Source organism: Oncorhynchus clarkii, chromosome 3 (genome assembly GCF_045791955.1).
Source record: "Oncorhynchus clarkii lewisi isolate Uvic-CL-2024 chromosome 3, UVic_Ocla_1.0, whole genome shotgun sequence".
NCBI lineage: Eukaryota > Metazoa > Chordata > Actinopteri > Salmoniformes > Salmonidae > Oncorhynchus > Oncorhynchus clarkii.
The window spans coordinates 30477142-30496941 of NC_092149.1; the positions used below are offsets into that span (position 1 = coordinate 30477142).

The 19800-nt window shown below is 42.8% G+C and overlaps 2 protein-coding genes across 3 annotated transcripts in view; both read right to left on the reverse strand.

Moving 5' to 3' along the window:
- Positions 1–4965: 4965 nt before the first annotated feature.
- LOC139392943 (neurexophilin-1-like) lies at positions 4966–10605 on the reverse strand. 2 transcript variants are annotated; one of them, XM_071141257.1, is made up of 2 exons: positions 10531–10605; positions 4966–5727 (listed from the first exon to the last, which is right to left on the reverse strand). In XM_071141257.1, the coding sequence occupies exons 1-2, from the start codon at positions 10603–10605 to the stop codon at positions 4966–4968; spliced, it is 837 nt and encodes a 278-aa protein (XP_070997358.1). The 2 variants fall into 2 exon arrangements, with proteins under 2 accessions (XP_070997358.1, XP_070997364.1); XM_071141263.1 differs by having other exon boundaries at positions 4966–5755; positions 10547–10578.
- Positions 10606–11294: 689 nt separating this feature from the next.
- Positions 11295–19800, reverse strand: part of LOC139392960 (thrombospondin type-1 domain-containing protein 7A-like) — a 95898-nt gene continuing 87392 nt past the window's right edge. Inside the window, exons 23-29 of the mRNA XM_071141273.1 lie at positions 18721–18895; positions 18102–18275; positions 16581–16676; positions 16361–16446; positions 15789–16002; positions 15070–15157; positions 11295–13395 (exon numbers count right to left, since the gene is read on the reverse strand). Of these exons, the coding sequence (XP_070997374.1) occupies positions 13305–13395; positions 15070–15157; positions 15789–16002; positions 16361–16446; positions 16581–16676; positions 18102–18275; positions 18721–18895 (924 nt within the window). The 3' untranslated portion in view covers positions 11295–13304. The remainder of the gene's footprint in view (positions 13396–15069; positions 15158–15788; positions 16003–16360; positions 16447–16580; positions 16677–18101; positions 18276–18720; positions 18896–19800) is intronic.

The window sequence follows — 19800 nt, forward strand, 5'->3', positions numbered from 1 at the left end:
TTTGGATCCCCTACTTATCAACAGTTAATGCTTGTCAGTTACTCTTGGAATAGATGTGACAAGCACTCTTAATGTTCAAACTACTCAAGAATATTTGCTTTTAATAGGTCGAATGACATTGAAATCAAGTCTTGTCATAGTTTCTCTGAATTTCACTGTACAACAAATAGCATAAGCCTTTGTCAGGGAAAGTAAAGCACTATCTGTTTATGCTAGTGCCTGGCTAGTTCCATCCCCACACTGTTTGACATGCTATGTGGCACTGAGGGCAGAATTCCCGTCACTGTGTTGGCACAGAGTTTGACTCATTCAAGGTTGAGCCTTGATTTAATGGTGATGCATTTTTTTAAGTGCATCATCTCTCTCTCTCTGCGTAGCACCTAGTTCATCTCTGTCACAAACATTGCCTTTCCATCTCACCTTTAGCGGTAGAGGTAGGAGGAGTGGTTCTAGAGATATAAATCAATTGAAAACTAACCCCCAGCTCAAAAACATGCCGACCCTGATTGTTTCATTGCCAGAATATCCAAGGCGGGGTAGCAGCAGAGTAGGCCAAAGTAAACATGGCACTTTATACATCAACTGGTCATGAATCATAAATACTTTTATTTACATGTCTGGATATGTTTTTTCAGTAAATGAATTGGGGCCAAACATATTCAGACAAGGGAGCTGGGTTCAGCCTCTTCTCCTCTCGCTGGCAATACATAACGGTAGCAGGGAAACACAGCTACATTGTCCCTGCTGATTGGAGGGCTTGATAACACAGATGATGGGTAGAGGAATGTGTGAGAGGCATGTAATCCCCTTAAGCCTCATGTAATTTGCGGAAGCCAATGGATCCTTAACGTAAAAACGTCAATACTTACTTAGGTGTCTGCTTTAGATCACCCAATTTCCCACTTACCATTGATGCTACATCAGAACGATTCAGCCCTACTTAGCGTAATGTGGTAATATAATATTGTATACCCAGCTGTGTAACTATTACGCTAAATTGAAAACGCTTCCTCAAGTCACCTTTAGATAGCCCTCTATGGATCATTTGATTCCTGGCTTGATTCTCTTTATTCTATTGAAACAATAGGTCGAGTAATAGTTGACCTGCTCTGAGTTACAGTGAAAGCTGTTGGAAATATCCATACAGAGTTTGAAAAGTGTACCAGCTGACAACATGAACATGTAAAAAAAATATCTTCAGAAACTGTCTTAATGAATATAATGTGAGAATGTGTAGGTGTGGAAGCCTTCTGTTCCAGAGAGGAACACAGACAGATGTTCATATGGTGGGCCGATTGCACTCAAATGATGTCAAATATGAATTCTCTTCGTACCGTTGAACGTTGAATAGAATTATGTCCTTCTCCAAATGGCAACAATTTGCCTGGAACTGAGTGGCAAAAGTTTAGCATGTCAAATATTGCTGCACGAGCAGTTTGACAAGGGTTAATAGAGCGTAAACTTAATTTCATGTTGCCACAATTCATTCTATTCAGATGGGCTAAATAGTAGTGTTCATTTTGCAGCATATTTAGGTGCGAAGTGTTCATACCTAGTTCTGCCCAGGGGCATTAATCCAGAGTAATGAAACGATCCTATCCTCTGTGGCTTTTTAATCTATTCACTGGGAAAGTAATTGACAAGCCACAGTATGTGCATTAGGATAGCTCCATCACCAAAGGACAGCTGTCACTAAAGCAATTAAAATGACAGAGTTTAATTAATTCTCTCTAGTTTTACCTGATATGAGACGTTCACAATGAGTGAGCTTTCATTTCCCGGATCGTAATAGCGTTTGGACGAGAGCAATTCATTTGTAATTCAAAAAACCACACGCCATTGTCTGCTAGAGCTTTAATTCGTCAGTATTTCACACAGAAATTAACACCACAGATTCAAAGCAAAACACCACATGAATTATGTAATAACATAAGATATGAAATGACAATAATGAATTATTCTGGAATTAGATGCTAATTGCACATACTCAAATAAGTAATTTGACATCCCATCTGATGATCTGTTTATGAGTGATGTGCTATTTGGTCACTAATATAGATGTCATATCAGATAAAGAGCTAGGCTAACCAAGTGTACCTAGCCCTACATACAGTACGTGAAGGACTGCAACAAGCATGATACTTAGCATGCTTTTAGCTTAGCTTCTTGAAAAAGGACCAAGACACAATTAATTACGGAGCCGACTACCTCCGACACCAGGAGAGCAGGATCCCAATAACTTTTTAATCCACCTAAATGTCAAGGCAACGTTTACAGGTCTCCTCCTCCTCCCAGTCTCCAATGGTTGCCAAAAGGCCAATGGTTAGTCATCTGTTTACTCCTGCAGCTGCTGGGTGTCGTTGGGAGTCTGAAGTGGAAATCCCCTGACTCTATCTGCCATTTGTGACAGTTCCCCAGACCACATTAATCAGGAAGTTCTCTGAGAGCAGGAGGAGACCAGAGGCTTGGTGTATGGCTATGGCCCAGGACAACTGCACCAACGGACTGGATCTGGGATGGGGGATCATTCACTCATTGAAAGCCTTGTGTTAATCATGCAGTAGTATATTATAGATGGAGGGTTTCATTCATAGAAATGGTACCAGATAGAGCTTAGACTCAGAAGCAAGTGCAACTATCGGACATGGCCCATCATAAAAGAGTGCAGTTGAATTCATATATGTATTTCAAAGAAATAATAATTAGCCATAAATCAAGTATAATGTATTACATAAAATGAAGACGAGTGTCCAGGTTGGCAACATATTTAACTGATCTTATACAGAAAATTACTCTTTATAAAAATGGAAGACCCACTCAAATAATATAATCTGAAACATTTGTCATCCAGTAGCCATGACAGATTGCTCTCAATTTACGAGTCAAATGTTAACGTTTATTTCTGTCAGCTTTGTTCATTCACATCATAAATCCCTGTTCACACTCTCTTATCAAATAGGCCCCTCTCTTCACAGGAAACAAACCCCTATTTCTTATAAAGTACCTTGTTGAATCTTCCATTCCATGTTTCAGTTGTGTCAACATCAAACGAGTCTGTGTGCACGTGTACAGTACTAAAGACCTTGTAATAGTTGACTAGTTAGATGTACAATGCAAACAGCATAAAAAAACGATACCTCAAGGTGCCGATCAACCTCCTAAAGAATTTCTATTCCCATTGTGTGTCAGTGTAATTCCCAGACATTATTCTCTCACACAGGGTTGACAATCACAGTGATGGTTCTCAGAGATGTTTCACAATCAGCTACAAGCATCACATTTGCATAATGAAAGCTCAACGGCCAAATCGAATATCCAGTATCATTATCGTATGGTGTTATTACATCATCATCATCCAGAATTTGCGTTATTGATGTCAGAAGTGGTTGTTATCATGTGTGGAGAGATGCTTCTGCAGTTTAATACATGTCCTCTGGCAAGCAGCAGATTTTATGCTGTAACTTCCTTTGATTTCCTTGATTTAATGTTTTATAGCGAACAGAGTGGGGACTCTTTACTGTGTTTTTTCCCTCACGGGGCAAACATAAATGGTTATTTTTTAAATATTGAAATACACTTAGATCCATAATGAATGAAAGTCCTCCGTTGATCTGATTTACTCTGCATTCACTTGTGTCGGACAGGATATAACTGAGGGCAAGAGATTGCTATCAACAGGGCATCAATGTCAGAGCTGAAAACCATTGCTAACATTTGTTTTCTTCGTTATCTACCAAAAACAATGTACACTAAGTATACAACACATTAAGAACACCTTCTCTCTCTATGATATAGACTAACTAGGTGAATCCAGGTGAACGCTATGATCGCTTATTGATGGAATTGGTTAAATCCACTTCAATCAGTGTAGATGAAGGGAAGGAGACAGGTTAAATAAGGATTTTTAAGCCTTAAGACAATTGAGACATGGATTGTGTATGTGTGCCATTCAGAGGTGGCAGGCACACCTGTTTGTGTCAAGAACTGCAACACTGCTAGCTTTTTCATGCTCAACAGTTTCCTGTGTGTATCAACAATGGTCCACCATCCAAAGGACACCCAGCCAACTTGACACAATTATGGGAAGCATTGGAGTCAACATGGGCCAGCATACCTGTGGAACGGGTTGACACCTTGTGGAGTCCACACCCTGAAGAATTGAGGCTGTTCTGAGCGCAAAAGGGGGCGCAAATCAATATTATGAAGGTGTTCCTAATGTTAGGTGTACTCAGTGTTAATCTGTAGGAAATGTGTTTTAATATAATTGTTCTTATTAAATGTAGCCTAGATTCTAGATGCCTGCTGTTTAGTGTGTGGTGTCCCCATGTTGATGTTTTAATAATTCACTGAGACTGAAAAAGAAACAATTCTGAAAGGATCTGTATTTCTGGCTGTCATTCAGATACAAACGCGTAACGAAATAGATGGCACGTCTTAATGCGTTCTGACACTTTCCTTCGCAGTAAGTCGGCATCTACCTACTTCATTTCCGCTTTGTAATCACCAGCGACAAACAGAAGTGGACAGTGAGAGAGAAGGAAAATTCAAAATGCTATTCCATCAACACACAATTAGAAGATCGAAACGGTTTCTAATAGAATAAAGTGGGCTTCATCAGTTATTATTTACATAAATGACAAATCTTCAGAGAAGGCTCCGGCTGAGCACTTTCTTATAGCTACTGCAGAGGGTCAAAATACATGAGTAAAAAGTATGCCAAGCCAGGAAATGTTGCATACTAATTGCTCTTACAATGGCCATAGGGAAGGTCTGCTCAGTGTTGCGATCTCACAAGCAGCAGGGATTCATTGGCTTTAATAATACCTTTTAACAGTTCCGTTCCGACAGTAAAGCATCCTCCCCTGTTCTATTGAGGGCCGTGCCAGCCTAGCTCAAATCGACTGACACCTCTCAGGAGCGAATGCCCTGTCTGTCTCTGTTCCTTTCCCTTAGCCGCTCAGCCAATCACCCGGTGGGGAGGTAGGGAGTATCGCTGTGGTAGTTGTAATCCGGACACACTTTCTGCACCAGCTTGTAGTCGGTGCTGTAGAAGGAGATGTAGATGCAGATGACTTTGAAGGGCTTGGAGCACAGCCAGGACACATGGCTCTGGGTCTGCTCCTGAGGGCAGCTCTGCGAGGGGTCGTGGGAACACAGCGACTTCCTGGTGCCCTTCTCCACCTTCTCGTACTCCACCCTGCAGTTGAACAGCTTGGTGTCTTTAGGTTCGAGGACCGTCGACTGCTGCAGCTGGAACTCCACGGCCTTGGTGGGCGGCACCAGCCCCACCGACACGTTGCCCTGGCCCGTAGCGTTGTGGCGGAAGTAGACGCTGAACGTGCCGTTGCCGTGGTCTACGATCTTCCCGGTGATCAGCAGGTTGAGCTTCACTGTCTTGATGTTGGAGTGGAAGTCGCCCCAGCCGAACATCTTCTTGAACTTTCCTGTCTTGACGATGGGTCTCCTCTTGGATCGGGAGCGGGGGTCATGAAGGCTAGAGGTGTTGTGGAGCCAGTCCCAGAGCTCCTGTTTAGAGTACGGTTCCAACTTGTCATAGTTCAGATCCAGGCCAGACAGATTCTTGTCATAAAAGGTCTGGGAGAGCAGATGACTGATGGATAAGTCCTTGCTGGTGTCTGTTGTCCAGAGGTCCTTAGCTCTTGACTTTGGTCTCTCTGACTTCAGAACGTCTGAACTTCCAGATGCAGATGAATGGGCACTTGTAACCTGTGGAAAACAAAGAGACATTGCAATCCTATTTCAATGATGAAACACAACAGGCACAAACCATTAAACAAATAAGCCTGATGTGGAGGATAAAAAGTGATATGTCCTTGATTATGCCATTGTTTTGTTTTATACCAATAGATCATACATGAACTGTCGGTCTGAAATGGCAATAAAGTCAGTTCCCATTTGAAATTCAGTGATGCTGAAGGTCGTGACTAATGGATATAGAAAGAATATGAGACAAATTCAGTGCATGACACAATTGCTTCATATGAACACAGTGCCCTTTATCAAGAGTAAGGCCATTCCAATCCTGCCATACATATAGATGACTGAAGCGTTTATTCAGTAGCCTACAGACGTGACGCAACACCAGACTATTACCCGCTGAATGTACCCTGAACGGTTGATTGATGATTCCTTTACTCCGGCCCTCATAATAATACAGATGACAGGGCTAAGATTCCCACTGCACTGGGAAGAATGGTGACAGTGATGGCCTAACCCCATCTGTGGAACGTGACAGCAGATCTATCTGGGCAAAGTCTTACATCTTGTACCTTTACCTCAGATCAATACTAGGAGAATAAGGTCTCTCTTTCAGAAAGTTCACTGGATGACATTGCGGTAGGGTAGTCTGTATATTGCAACAGTTATAGTGTGAATGCATGTTGGATTTGGATGTAGCATACTTCATTTGAAAAAGATAATTTGTGGTGCTCAAGCCTAATTTCAATCTCATCTTTGTTTTGGACCAAATATGACTTCATACATTGAACATGAAAACTATGAAAAAAAATAGTGCAAAACCTAATTATAATCTGCCATCTTGATTTAATTTGAAACTTTTCTTCAGTAATGTGAGTTATAAAGGGGACAGTTTACTCAACTCTGGTTAAATCATTTGTATTTTTTTGCACTTTGCACAATTATTTTGCACTAAGGAAATGTCGCTGCAATGTTCTTTAACTTATACATTTGCGTTCTCCATCTGAAAAGAAATAGGAAAGGTTGAGTGCTTCAGTTTCATTGAATAGGAAGTATGACCCATAATTCAAATAAGCCCCATTTATTTCCCAAGGCTTTCTCTTTCCTGATTCATTAGCAGTGGGGTCTCCAATGACCAAATGAAAAATAGCTTTCATAGAGCTGTAATTACCTGTGCTGCTAAATGACTGAAGCTCAATCTCAACGGATTCCCCCTACTTGGAAGGACAGACAACCATTCTTTTCTCTCTCTCATTTAACCTTTATTTAACCAGGAGAAAGACTCAAGGTTAAAAGCATTTTTTTTTTTGCGAGGGCGACCTGAAAAATAAAACATTTAGTTTTCCCTTTAAGGATCTCACAACCTATATCCCATTTAGTTGATTCAGACACGTTTCTCCTAAGCAATCATATGCACAATTACACTGTATAGGGTACATCTTAAATTCACAACATTTTCTTGAGAGTTAGCTTGGTCCTCACTGTCTTGTCATGAGGGTTATTATACTGGGTTCAACACTGACATCCAATTAGCTTTCATCTGAAGCACCTGACAGCCTGTGCAAACTGTTATGGTCGGGATTAGAGGGCTCCATGTCACATTCACAGAGACCCCAATTCACGGATTAGAACCAACCTGTAATCCACACGACAGAGATTAGGCAAATCGAGGCATTCCTGACTAAACCAACATTTACATCAAGGCAGCCTTGCCTGGGGAAACAGGGGGAAAAGGCCAAGCTTACCTCGCTCTGTTTGAGAGCATGTGAGACAGAGAAGACAGAATATTAAAAATGTTTTGCTGGTGTTAAATGGAGGTGGAGAAACAGGTTGTCACCAACAGCTGTACTGGGGTGAATTTGAAAAATGTGAGGCATTGCTCATCCGCCAGTTCTAAATCTCACTTTTTGTCAAACTTACCTGTGGCCTCAAACAAACCAGAATTCCTGCACATGATTACACAAATGCTGGGATGATTTTATCATGGAGGACACCCTGTTAAAACCTTATTGGAAATACCCTAGCGAGTCCTATTGAAAATAACCATAGACATCATGTGGTAAACACAGTAGATGGATGAACCTAAATGTTATCTCTTCCTGTTATTAAGGCATCCTTTCCCTAGAGAGAGGAAGATACAGTCTGGTACTGTACAGTAGCTTCCCTTAAGATAAGGAGGATATGCTATAGGTTAAAATCCCAATATAGCAACAATGTCTTGTTCTGATAAGACAACTTTGCTAGCTAAAAAACACCTAGGAGAGACTATTAAAAATGTGTGAGCTTTCATTCACTGAAATGGTACTGCAGCTGGAACTCTTAGGGGAGTTTCTGGGGAAGACTTGTCTCTTCTGACAGACTGTTACCATTTCAGCAACTAAATTAAATTAATTCTGGGTGCTGTGATTAGCTGACACTTCCTGTTTAAACAGTCATTAGAGCTGGAATGGTTGGAACCAGCTATCTCTATTCTTATTCAATTCTTGTCGTCCATCTTGTTTAGGTAGTTGGAGTGGTTTGTTTACCATAACTTGGCTCAGGATTGTTCTAGTGAAACACAATTGCACCATGTTGATGAATCAATATACATCCAAGAATCATGGCCAATCCACCCATTCTATTTAGCATATAAAGGATCTTCACTGACATGACATACTCGAGGTCCCTTTCAACTCTCAGCTACCATATGTGCCTAAATGAATCTCAGAGAGCACCTTACAGCACTGGTCAATCAGAACCATTCAGAATCTGTGAGTCCGCAGGGACATGATTCCATCGTTCAGTGAGCAGAATGGAATTGGATCTAAGCGCAGTAAACTGTACACATCTCCAGGGATATGTTTTAGGGCAGATGTGGCCTACTCTTCTCCTGGAGAGCTACTCCCCGCAGGGTTTTGCTCTAGCCCTAATCTAACACTTGATTCTACTAATCAGTAGCTCTCCTGGGGGAGCTGGCCATCACTCCTTTAGGGGATAGTTTGGTTGTGCTGATATCCAAATTGATCTAGGAAAATGTAGGATTTTCTTTCTCTGATGTTTTCATGGATCAGCTATAGCATTCTCAGGGATGAACAGAGATCAGCGTGAAATCACCAGAAAGCTCGGTCTCCATGTTACCCCAACTGTTACCTGAGGGGGTCAAAGATTATGGGCTTTAGAGTGAGGCATCTCAAGACATCTCAAATAGGTGTGAAATAGAATGGTAGACTATCAAACATAGCAAACATAGGGCGGTATTATCGCCATGAGGTCTGTAGAGGATCAAAACGGTCAGCAGTTGGACTGAGGGTATGATCGTGGCAGAAAAAAAAAAAAATTGCCACTAGTTTCTCCAACTCACCCAGAGGATAAATACATAATCATTTTATTTCACACACGAGTTGGTTCAAAGGCATCCAAAATAAGTTTGCGAGGTTCCCATGGGTCTGTCAATCTGTCGAAGGAGCTCGAGGCTAGAGTTTAGGATGCGCCGAGCACAAAACAATTATGAGCACCCCATTAAAGCATGGCGAAGCAATTTGGAGGCGAAGCCTGGGAAAACATCCACATCAAGTGGTACAATTGAGAGTAAACATTTTCTATACATCCAACACTTCATGTTTACAGTACTGTAATCACATTTTACAGTAATATAGTATTAGTTTAATATAATTGCATCATAATCAACTGAATAGAAGTGTTCCTTAAAAAAGAGAATGCTTCATTAGTTCAGGGGATAAAATGATTAGTGAGCCTAGTCAAGTGTGAAATTGAGTTCATCATTTTCAAGACTGCGAATTAAATTCGATAATGGGAGTTAAGTCGTAGAAACAATTATTATTAATTGACTTATTTCAATCACTATGCAAATTAAGTGCTGATAACCCAGTGTAACTATTGAAGATTAGTCAACTTTGTGGGATTAAGTTAAAATAATGTGTAAGAGGCAATTTGGGCCTGTTTCTCTTGCTTGCCTGTTGACAGATTTACCTCACGCAGGGTTACTATGTACCAGACGATTAACAAAATGGGGACATCAGAAACTGTGGCATAACAATAAAGATATTATGTCAAGCTTATCAAAAGGTGAAAGGTCAAGCGCGAGTACTTTTCAACGGAATTGAGTGACTCAAATGGGAGAGTAATCTGAGTTGATTGATTCAAATTAGATCTACAACCATCGCAATGGGAATGACAAAATGTTTCCCTCTGCACACAACACAATAACACATCTATTAAAACAATAGATGAGTCAAAGATGTAAAGGGAAATTTCACAGTTGTTCAACTTCATATTCATCATCTCCAGCACCATCCCAACATCAACATATGCGAAAATGGCGCGTTTCTATGTTTTGTAGTAAAAAAAGATAAAGGAAGATAAGTGTTTCCAATGACATCGTCGGTGTGCATTGTGTGATATTAACCAATTGTTAGTATGCATTGCCTACTAATTGTCTACTAATTGGTTGACGATGTCATTGGAAACACTTTTCTTCCTCTATCTTCTTTACTACAAAACATAGAAATGCGCCATTTTCACATATGTTGATGTTGGGGTTTGCTGGAGATGATGAATATGAAGTTGAATTACGGTGACATTTCCCTTTAAAAGTAAAATCACAGACTGGTGCTCTCCAAGGTGCTGAAAAGTACACTCAAAATATGTATGCAGCATATACATTTACCAAACACTTGTGAGTCAAAAGATATTTGGAAAAATGCTATGGCACAGACAACATCTGTACATTTAGCTGGTAGCTTTGAACTCAAGATTTCAAAAGACAGAAAAATATATTTTTACTAGAGAATTTACAACAAAAGCTCAACTTACCATAGAAATGAGTGACAGGAGAACAACGCACCAACATGTGGACTTCATTCCTCTTGGTAGTCCTTCACTTTTCATGCCAACCTATACGCAAAACCCTTTCTTGAAAAAAATCGAATTGACTAGGTAAAAATGCCACAACTAGAGATAAATGACAAAAGGAAACATGAAAAAGACCCTGGAGCAAATAGCAGGGATCAATCTTCAGATTGACTGAGGGCTGAAAATCAAATGCTCTGTCTATGTTTTGTCTATTGGAAGATATGAATGACACGTTCTTTGTGGTAGGATTAGTGGCGGTGTTGCGTGAATGGTAGTGCTTGTAGGTCTGATTGTCAGTGTGATGTGATGTTTTATAGAGCGAGAGAAAGAGAAGAGAGAAAGAGGCAAAGAGAGAGGGATAGAGAGAGGCAGGAAGAGGGAGAGGGAGAGAGGGAGAGGGGTAGAGAGAGAGAGAGAGGGTTAGAGAGAGAGAGAGAGAGAGAGGCAGGAAGAGGGAGAGACAGAGGCGAGGAAGAGGGGGAGAGAGAGGGAGGAAGAGGGAGAAACCGAGCTAGAGAAAGACAGAGAAAGGAGAGCGAAGGAGGGAGTGATAGAGGCAGGAAGAGGGAGAGAGAGGGGGTAGAAGAGAGAGTTGGAAAGGAGACTGCAAGAGAGCCTTGCAGTATAACTTTTCATTTGTGTCTAGAGAGACATCTAGTGGTACATCTAACATAATGACAGTACACACTAGAAAGGCATCAATCAACATTTTCACTGTAACTTAGTATGTTTACAACATTTTCTTCATTTATTTTTAGTAATACTTCCGATACATATATTAACAATCTTTACAAAACGACGGAGTCTTGTCTTTTTTTACAACACACACAACTTGCTTCAAGAGAACCCCCCATCAGTAATATCATACACCCACATTGCAATATTCAAACTAAACATTTCTGTGCAATACAAAATAAATGTTCACATAAGTTGACCTTTTTTTTTTTTTTTATTAAAAAATGTTATTATTTACAAGGAAAACTAACAACAAAGTAAACATTCTCCTCATCAGCTGTTCTTCTTGCTCTCAGGCAGACTGGTCGAATTCTGCCACTGTAGAACAGCGGCACCATATTTCCTCTGTATTCATATACTGTGATGACGGCTGCTTAGATGGACCTCGATATATACAGAATATATGATGTAATATTGTACGCCGAGAGAACGAACTGCATCATTATCATATGTCTAAGGGCACTATGATATGGGCCATTGTGAAAAAGGACATTTCTATAGTCTTAAGTCAGAACTGAAAACAACTGTAGTGTTGTCCAAGAAAATGGTACTGTGTAACTTCCGTCTAAATTCATCAATCACCAAATTCATCAATCATTCATCACATGAATCAATGACATACAGTTTAAACCTGTGCTGCACCCATTATTAAATATGTTGGTTTCATGAATGTATATGGTACTGTAGATAGCTGATCATTGACAATAAGGCAGAAGTTAGGTTTGCGTGACATTAGAAGTTAGATAAAAAAATACAATAGCAGTCACACACATCCTTTTAGCTTTAGAAGGGTTTTGTTTTTTTGCAAAACAAGTTATCTAAAAAATAAGAAAATCCATTTGCCCATTTATCTTCCATGTACATATGGGCTATGTTTCATATTTACAACATTTAAACCATTGGAAATATCTCATTGTAAGCAAGAACAGAATCAATGGTCCTCATTTAATGTAGTCTGTTCGATTTCATTCGGGCATAGAGAGGGACAATACCAAACAAACTAGTGTTTAGAACACAAAAGATACTGGACCAGAAACAAAACGAGTTGTGGCAAAATAAAATCTATACATATTTACTATTGATTCACACCCCCCCTGTGTTATAGAATGTGGACATCATCTCCAGTAATCATGTATCCATGGTCTTGAAAATGCCTATTATTTTCACATTTGATTTCCAACTGCATATGGTTGTGTCTTAAGAGAGGCAATGTTCTATGGCAATGCAACATATAAGTCATCATGTGCATATCATGCTGCACTAATGTAGTGCAACAATAGTGCCTGAAACAAAGCAAAAGAGAGACAGGCAACAGATCCAGTAACCAGGGATGGTTTCTCATCTTGTGTTCTCTGTCTGTATATGTTTATCCTCCAAGATAGTCCACTGCCTAGGAATCAACCGGAAACCAAAAGTATCTCTTTTGTTTGCCACCGAAGAAGGAGATTTCAGTCAAAACCCAGAAAGGAAAGGAATCCAAGCCTTTTTCATGGAGATTTTCCTCCCCTTCCCTGCGGTGACTTTCGGCAACGTGCGAACCGCCAGTGCATCCTAAGCCTCCAGCTACTCAACGTTTCAGGGACGAGCAAGAAAACGCAGCAAAGAAATGAGCTTGTGCTGTTTGTGTTCAAAGACAGAAAAGTTTGTCTCTTCGCAGCAGCTCTTCCATTTGAAAGCAAAAAGGGCAAACAAAAAAAGGCATTTTCCTCGTGGTGAGTGGAGGCCATGAAGGCGTTTGCTTAAGGATATATCACAAAAGAAATTGGGGGAAAAAGGAGAACTGCATGGACTAAACCCAAATATCTCTAAGTGGAGAAATTTCTCCTCAATTCCAATTTCCATTTAACTCATGAGGACCCAAAATGGATTCAAGATGGCCGTTGGTCTTCTTCTTCTGATCTGCAGATGAAAACATCCCTGTCCTTCCTATGATGGGATATGTCTCCTTGTTTTTACGGCAGGTGTGGCAGGTCTCTGGAGGACTAGGCTACCCCAGAGTCCTACATGTCAGCGTCCCCGTCATAGGCTAGGGTGAGAGGTTTCAGTCGGTTGTTCATCTGCCTCTGTCTCTTTGGTTTCTTTGGCTTTTTGCTAAGAGGAAGAGTAGACGCCATGTTACCCTGCCTTACAATCTGTACACTACAGTGCAAGTAAAACACCAGCAGCACTAGAAAGTGGCATACTATTATGTCAGTTATCACTGCGTTTGTTCCAAATGAACGATATCTCTATAAAACTGACATTTCGGGAAGACATGGGCATATTAAAACGATAAAAAGCTAGTTCAAGGTATTAGTATGTCCATTTGCATTAATGACTGTGGCCATGCTTCACTTGACTTCTATGGCTCGGAGCTATAAAGTACCTTTTCTATAGGTTATGGCTGTGCGAGAATATTACAGAGCTATTTAGCAAAGGCCACCATCCTAGGAAAAGAGAAGCACTATTGTTGTCCTGCCATCATTAAGGCCTCATAAAGATGCATGCATAAATGCTTACTTCTACTGCATGTGTCCATATTCCTTGATGGTAGTGTGAACTTGATCATCCTCAACAACTGGTGTTCCGTGCATAACAAACGTGAGCAACATAATACATGTGTGTGACAATGAATGGTAAATAGAGAATTAACAGGGATGAGATGGCAGAGGGGATTTGATAAAAGCAGGGGAATGTTGCTCCTGCTCTAAAATATAGTAGCTGTCTATCATGGCCACCAGAGGGCAGTATGGCACCATCATTGTGCCATTTTACAGTCAGGAAAACAAATTAGTCTACAGGAAAAGGCCTGAATGAGTCTTAATGGGGTTGAATTTTTTTTATTTTATTTAACCTTTATTTAACTAGGCAAGTCAGTTAAGAACAAATTCTTATTTACAATGGCGGCCTACACCGGCCAAATCCAGACGACGCTGGGCCAATTGTGCGCCGCCCTATGGAACTCCCAATTATGGCCGGATGTGATACAGCCTGGATGCGAACCAGGTACTATAGTGACGCCTCTTGCACTGAGATGCAGTGCCTTAGACTGCTTCGTCACTCTGGAGACCAAATCAGTCAACGGTAGTCACATTAGTAGTCACTTAACCCTGGTCACATATTTTGTTCCAGGCCAACACTAACACTTCTGAGTTAACTAATCTTCATCTTGAGTTGTTGATCAGTAATTGGGTGTGTTAGGGTCTGGAGACCACTGCCCTAATGGTTTAGGTTAATGATTTGGTGAAGGTAAGGTCATCCTAAAGTCGGAAGACTTCCTACGACCAGGGTCTATCTGGAGCCTACCACCTACAGTACGTGGGACCCCTAGAAGGTGATTTCCTGGGACCTCACCTGCACCAGCAACTTCACACAGCTGGTCAAGCGGGACATGCCATGTGACACTGGTGGAGGGGTCAGAGGTCAGGGGTCAACGATTGGCACTGCAGCTACTCTTTAGCTGCTGCCCTGGCTGCTGCTTTGGCCACTGCTTTGGCCACTGCTTTGGCTACTGCTTTGACCCAACTCTTGGCAATCGGGGCACGTATAAGTCAACTCATGTACATTTTGGCCCCTCCAGACCACCGTCCCATTGGCGTTGGACTCGGTGGCCTGAAGATGGCGGCGGAGGACGCTGTACCTGCTGCTGGCGACAGATGGCATGAAGAAAACAAAACAAACAACAACAAAACAATAAATACACTAAAAAGATGAGGGGGGGGGGGGGTTCTTAATGAATGATGAAGGGATGGTGAGTAAAAAAGGACAAGATCAGAGCGGACTCACCAAGCTAGGTATATCATAGACACTATGAACATGAGCAGTACCAGGGCTCCCGCTGCTACACCATATACCCACATCTTCAGCTTGCCATCTGTGGAGGAGGGAGAGCTGTCAGTTCAGCTGGCTACGCGGCTGACTGGGTCTAGTTTCCATTCCTTTCTGTCTTTGAAAATGTTGATCTGAATTGTGCTTTGTAGGACATGTCTAGACAGTCTCAACCTGTTGAAAATGGTAAGAGCCCAAGTGCCACTTACTGCCTCAGTGACATGCAGCACTCTAACCCGGAAATAACTATGGTGTTAACCAAGCAAATTCGCTAAGAGCGTACAGGACATTAGCCTAATACATAGTATCGCCTGTATTGGCTGCAATCCTGTTGCAGCATCTAACAAATCGTCGGCCACTTGCTTCCTTTTCATTTCATGCACATATTTAGCAATAATGAAAGAGTAGCAGAGAAACACTTTCCTCTGATCCAAAATGGTCCTCCCATCACTTCACATTCTTGCTATATTTGCTATTGTCAGAAGTGTGTGCAGAAATGTAGCTCTCATAAACCAAAAGCTTTAAAAGCTATTTACTGTGGTCGACGTAGCTGCGTCTGTAAGAAATAATGCCCCCCGCAGCATCTAACTTTCATGAGTTTACTTTTTGTACTCTGCATCTGCAAGTTACTGAATGTGTGTTCACTACTTCACAGACTAGTAACATAGCTGGTTCACCTGGTCCAAAGGGCTGCAGGTACCAGGTGCGCCCGGTGCGCCCAGGCTGTATGGTGGCAGGCAGGGTGGGGTTGATGGCACGGCTGGTCTTCACGTCAGTCTTCTTGTCCCCGGCTGTGGGGATCTCCAGGATGGGTATGGGGGAGCACCGGTTCAGCTGGCCACTGGAGGACATCACCTCGGTGTAGCCCTCCTCGCACATACACACACCAGCCTGAAGAGGGCAGTGTTACACAAATACTGTTCACTGCTGTGTCTGAATATGTCACTATCTGTCGAATCCTTGCTTCCTCTGTCCTTGTTTCCTCAATTCCTTTCAAAGCTAATTGGAGGAGGAGGTCAGAGGGAGGAACCGTGGATCCTCTCCTTTGATGCACTTTGAAAGGAATTGAGGAGACAAGGATGGAGGAAGCAAGGATTTGACAGGTATTAATGCTTTCAGACACAACCACGGTTGTCAGCTTGTCACTTTCTGGCCAAGCTAGAATGGACTGAAGTGCAACGCGTTCAGAGCACAAACCTAATCTGAACCACTCTCACTAAGCATAGAAGACTACCCGTGAACAGCTCACCTCAGTGCAGAAGGACAATGGCATTTGACACGGCGGGTCACAGGAGTTGTTGTCGTCCCCTGGAGGATTGATAGGGGGGCATCCCCCTGTAGGTCAAAGGTCACCAAAGAAGGATCAGATGACATGTGATTGGTCAGATCTTTAGTCTTTGATGTAATCTCTAATAAGGCATATGGAAAGAAGTGCATTAAGGCACCATTGAAGGTTTAGCAGTGCCTACCTGTGACGTTGAGTCCATCAGAGCGCTGACACCAGGTGACACGAGAGGAGCCTGACCACATGCTGCTCATCCACTTGTACTCAAAACACTCCCCATCTGTAAGAGCACAAGACATAATGATATCGATAAGCCATTAAGCCAGGTACAGAACGGAGCCAAATTGAATTCAGATCAGTTCTACTGAATTAAACAGAACTTAATTGAACAGAGGGGTGTGGTTCGATTTTTACATTCTGGATGAAAGGCTCAGGCTTTTGCTAGATGACTATGCATGAACGCTGTTAATGTTTCGTCAATATCTCCATCAGTGCTCCAAGTGACCCTTATTCTTTAGAGAGCCCTCTGTAACTAATCACCTGCAAAACCAGTTCAACTCTATCGTAAATGAGCAATCTAACCTTGACAAATTTTAGATTTTTCTCTCGGTGCTTGCTGGCTACAGTATCATCGCTACAATCAGTACAATAGATTTTTATAGTGTCATCTGTCAGAGTATAATGATCTGGGGTGTTTCTCTTTCTTCCTCTCCCTCTCTCTCTCTCTATTCCCCATATTGCTTCCTCTCCCTCTCTCTCTCTATTCCCCATATTGCTTCCTCTCCCTCTCTCTCTCTCTATTCCCCATATTTCTTCCTCTCCCCTCTCTCTCTATTCCCCATATTTCTTCCTCTCCCTCTCTCTCTCTATATTCCCCATATTGCTTCCTCTCCCTCTCTCTCTCTATTCCCCATATTGCTTCCTCTCTCCCTCTCTCTCTCTATTCCCCATATTGCTTCCTCTCCCTCTCGCTCTCTATTCCCCATATTGCTTCCTCTCCCTCTCTCTCTCTATTCCCCATATTGCTTCCTCTCCCTCTCTCTCTCTATTCCCCATATTGCTTCCTCTCCCTCTCTCTCTCTATTCCCCATATTGCTTCCTCTCCCTCTCTTTCTCTATTCCCCATATTGCTTCCTCTCCCTCTCTCTCTCTATTCCCCATATTGCTTCCTCTCCCTCTCTCTCTCTATTCCCCATATTTCTTCCTCTCCCTCTCTCTCTCTATTCCCCATATTGCTTCCTCGCCATCCAATGTCTCGCTCCTTCCCACTCTATCTCCCCCTGTCTCCCCTTCCTCTCCTTCTTAAAGAGCGCCGGGCCACCCCATCCCCTCTCCCTCATGGGCCCATAGTGATGCTTATAAACCAGGTCATCCCAGCGATGGCTGCGGTCACAGCAGTGGGTGAGGAAACGAGGAACTCCCCAACCAGAGCCCAGGGGAACGCAGTGGGGGGTTGGGGATTCACATAACACTGTATGCTGTAGTCTAGTCCAACATGAATAAGATGCCTGAGGGACCATGCTAGTACTGTATAGAAACATGAGGAATTTGTTTCGCTATATTTTGACCTGGTAAAATCAATTCCTCATTAGGCACCAAATGGAAGAAGACAGACTGAAGCGGGAAAGGACTACCTTAATTGTCCAATTTCAAAACATTTAGCTTGTGTGCCCTAATGAATACAACCTTGGTTTCCCATTCTCACCAATGCAGGGTCGGGACTCCCAGTCCTGGTCAGGACACAGCTGGACATTCTCAGGCTCCTGGGCCATGACGGCTCGCGAGCGCACCTGGACAGATCCAAAGTCCACGCCGGCCCCTTTGGCACACACACTCAGACACGGGCTCCAGTCAGACCACTCCATCAGGTAGCATTCACCTACAGAGAGGAGAGAGAGAAGAGAGAAGAGAGAAGAGAGAAGAGAGAAGAGAGAAGAAGAGAGAGAGAGAGAGAGAGAGGGAGAGAGAGAGAGAGAGACACACAGTTGTTAGCCTCTTTGTTCCATTTGGAGTGATATGCCTAGAGAAAAGACAACAAAGCAAGAAACACAACTAAAGCTAACCAAGTCAGGCTTATTAATCTCTCGGGGTTGAAGGACGTCTATTACAGCTCAAAGCAGATTGTTGTTGATGTAATGTATGTGTATATCTGCATAAAAAGGAGATGCTATGAATTCACAGTGTGTTTTTTCTCTATGCTGTTTTTGTACAGGAATAGGCTTCATCTAGATCTATGCTACCACCCACACTGTACGATGCACAATATAAGTAACAGCACACCTCCATAAGACAGGAGCGCTGTATACAGTTAGCTGGTTGGTTACCTGGACAGGGCAGAACACAGGTCTCCTTCAGTATGATCAGTTTATCTCTGTTGACAGCCAGCTCCAGACCCCCACACAGCTCCTCCTCCACCATGCTGCCCTCTCCCTCTCTGGAGCCGTCCGACACCACGCACGACAGGTTCCGGTAGTGAAGTCCCGCTCCACATACCACCTCCTGGGGGAGACAGACACACACATAGAAGCACGCACGCACACACACACACACGCACACACACATGGAAAAGTCAGATCATGTCCTCTGTATGTGTTAACTGAGTAAAAGGGTCAAAGGGAGAATAAGACAGTGTGGTGTAGCCTACCTCCACTCTGCACTCAGATCAGGGAGAATAAGACAGTGTGGTGTAGCCTACCTCCACTCTGCACTCAGATCAGGGAGAATAAGACAGTGTGTGGTGTAGCCTACCTCCACCCTGCACTCAGACCAGGGAGAATAAGACTGTGTGGTGTAGCCTACCTCCACTCTGCACTCAGATCAGGGAGAATAAGACAGTGTGGTGTAGCCTACCTCCACTCTGCACTCAGATCAGGGAGAATAAGACAGTGTGTGGTGTAGCCTACCTCCACCCTGCACTCAGACCAGGGAGAATAAGACTGTGTGGTGTAGCCTACCTCCACTCTGCACTCAGATCAGGGAGAATAAGACAGTGTGTGGTGTAGCCTACCTCCACTCTGCCCTCAGACCAGGGAGAATAAGACTGTGTGTGGTGTAGCCTACCTCCACCCTGCACTCAGACCAGGGAGAATAAGACTGTGTGGTGTAGCCTACCTCCACTCTGCACTCAGATCAGGGAGAATAAGACAGTGTGTGGTGTAGCCTACCTCCACTCTGCCCTCAGACCAGGGAGAATAAGACTGTGTGTGGTGTAGCCTACCTCCACTCTGCACTCAGATCAGGGAGAAAAAGACTGTGTGTGGTGTAGCCTACCTCCACTCTGCCCTCAGACCAGGGAGAATAAGACTGTGTGTGGTGTAGCCTACCTCCACTCTGCCCTCAGACCAGGGAGAATAAGACTGTGTGTGGTGTAGCCTACCTCCACTCTGCCCTCAGACCAGGGAGAA

What these genes read in the sequence shown, in the direction of transcription:
- LOC139392943 (XM_071141257.1), bottom strand. Translation starts at nt 10,605, where the DNA reads ATGAAAAGTGAAGGACTACCAAGAGGAATGAAGTCCACATGTTGGTGC. An exon ending in TCCTGTCACTCATTTCTATG is followed by an intron (nt 5,728 to 10,530) that starts GTAAGTTGAGCT and finishes TGTTTTCCACAG; the next exon opens with GTTACAAGTGCCCATTCATC.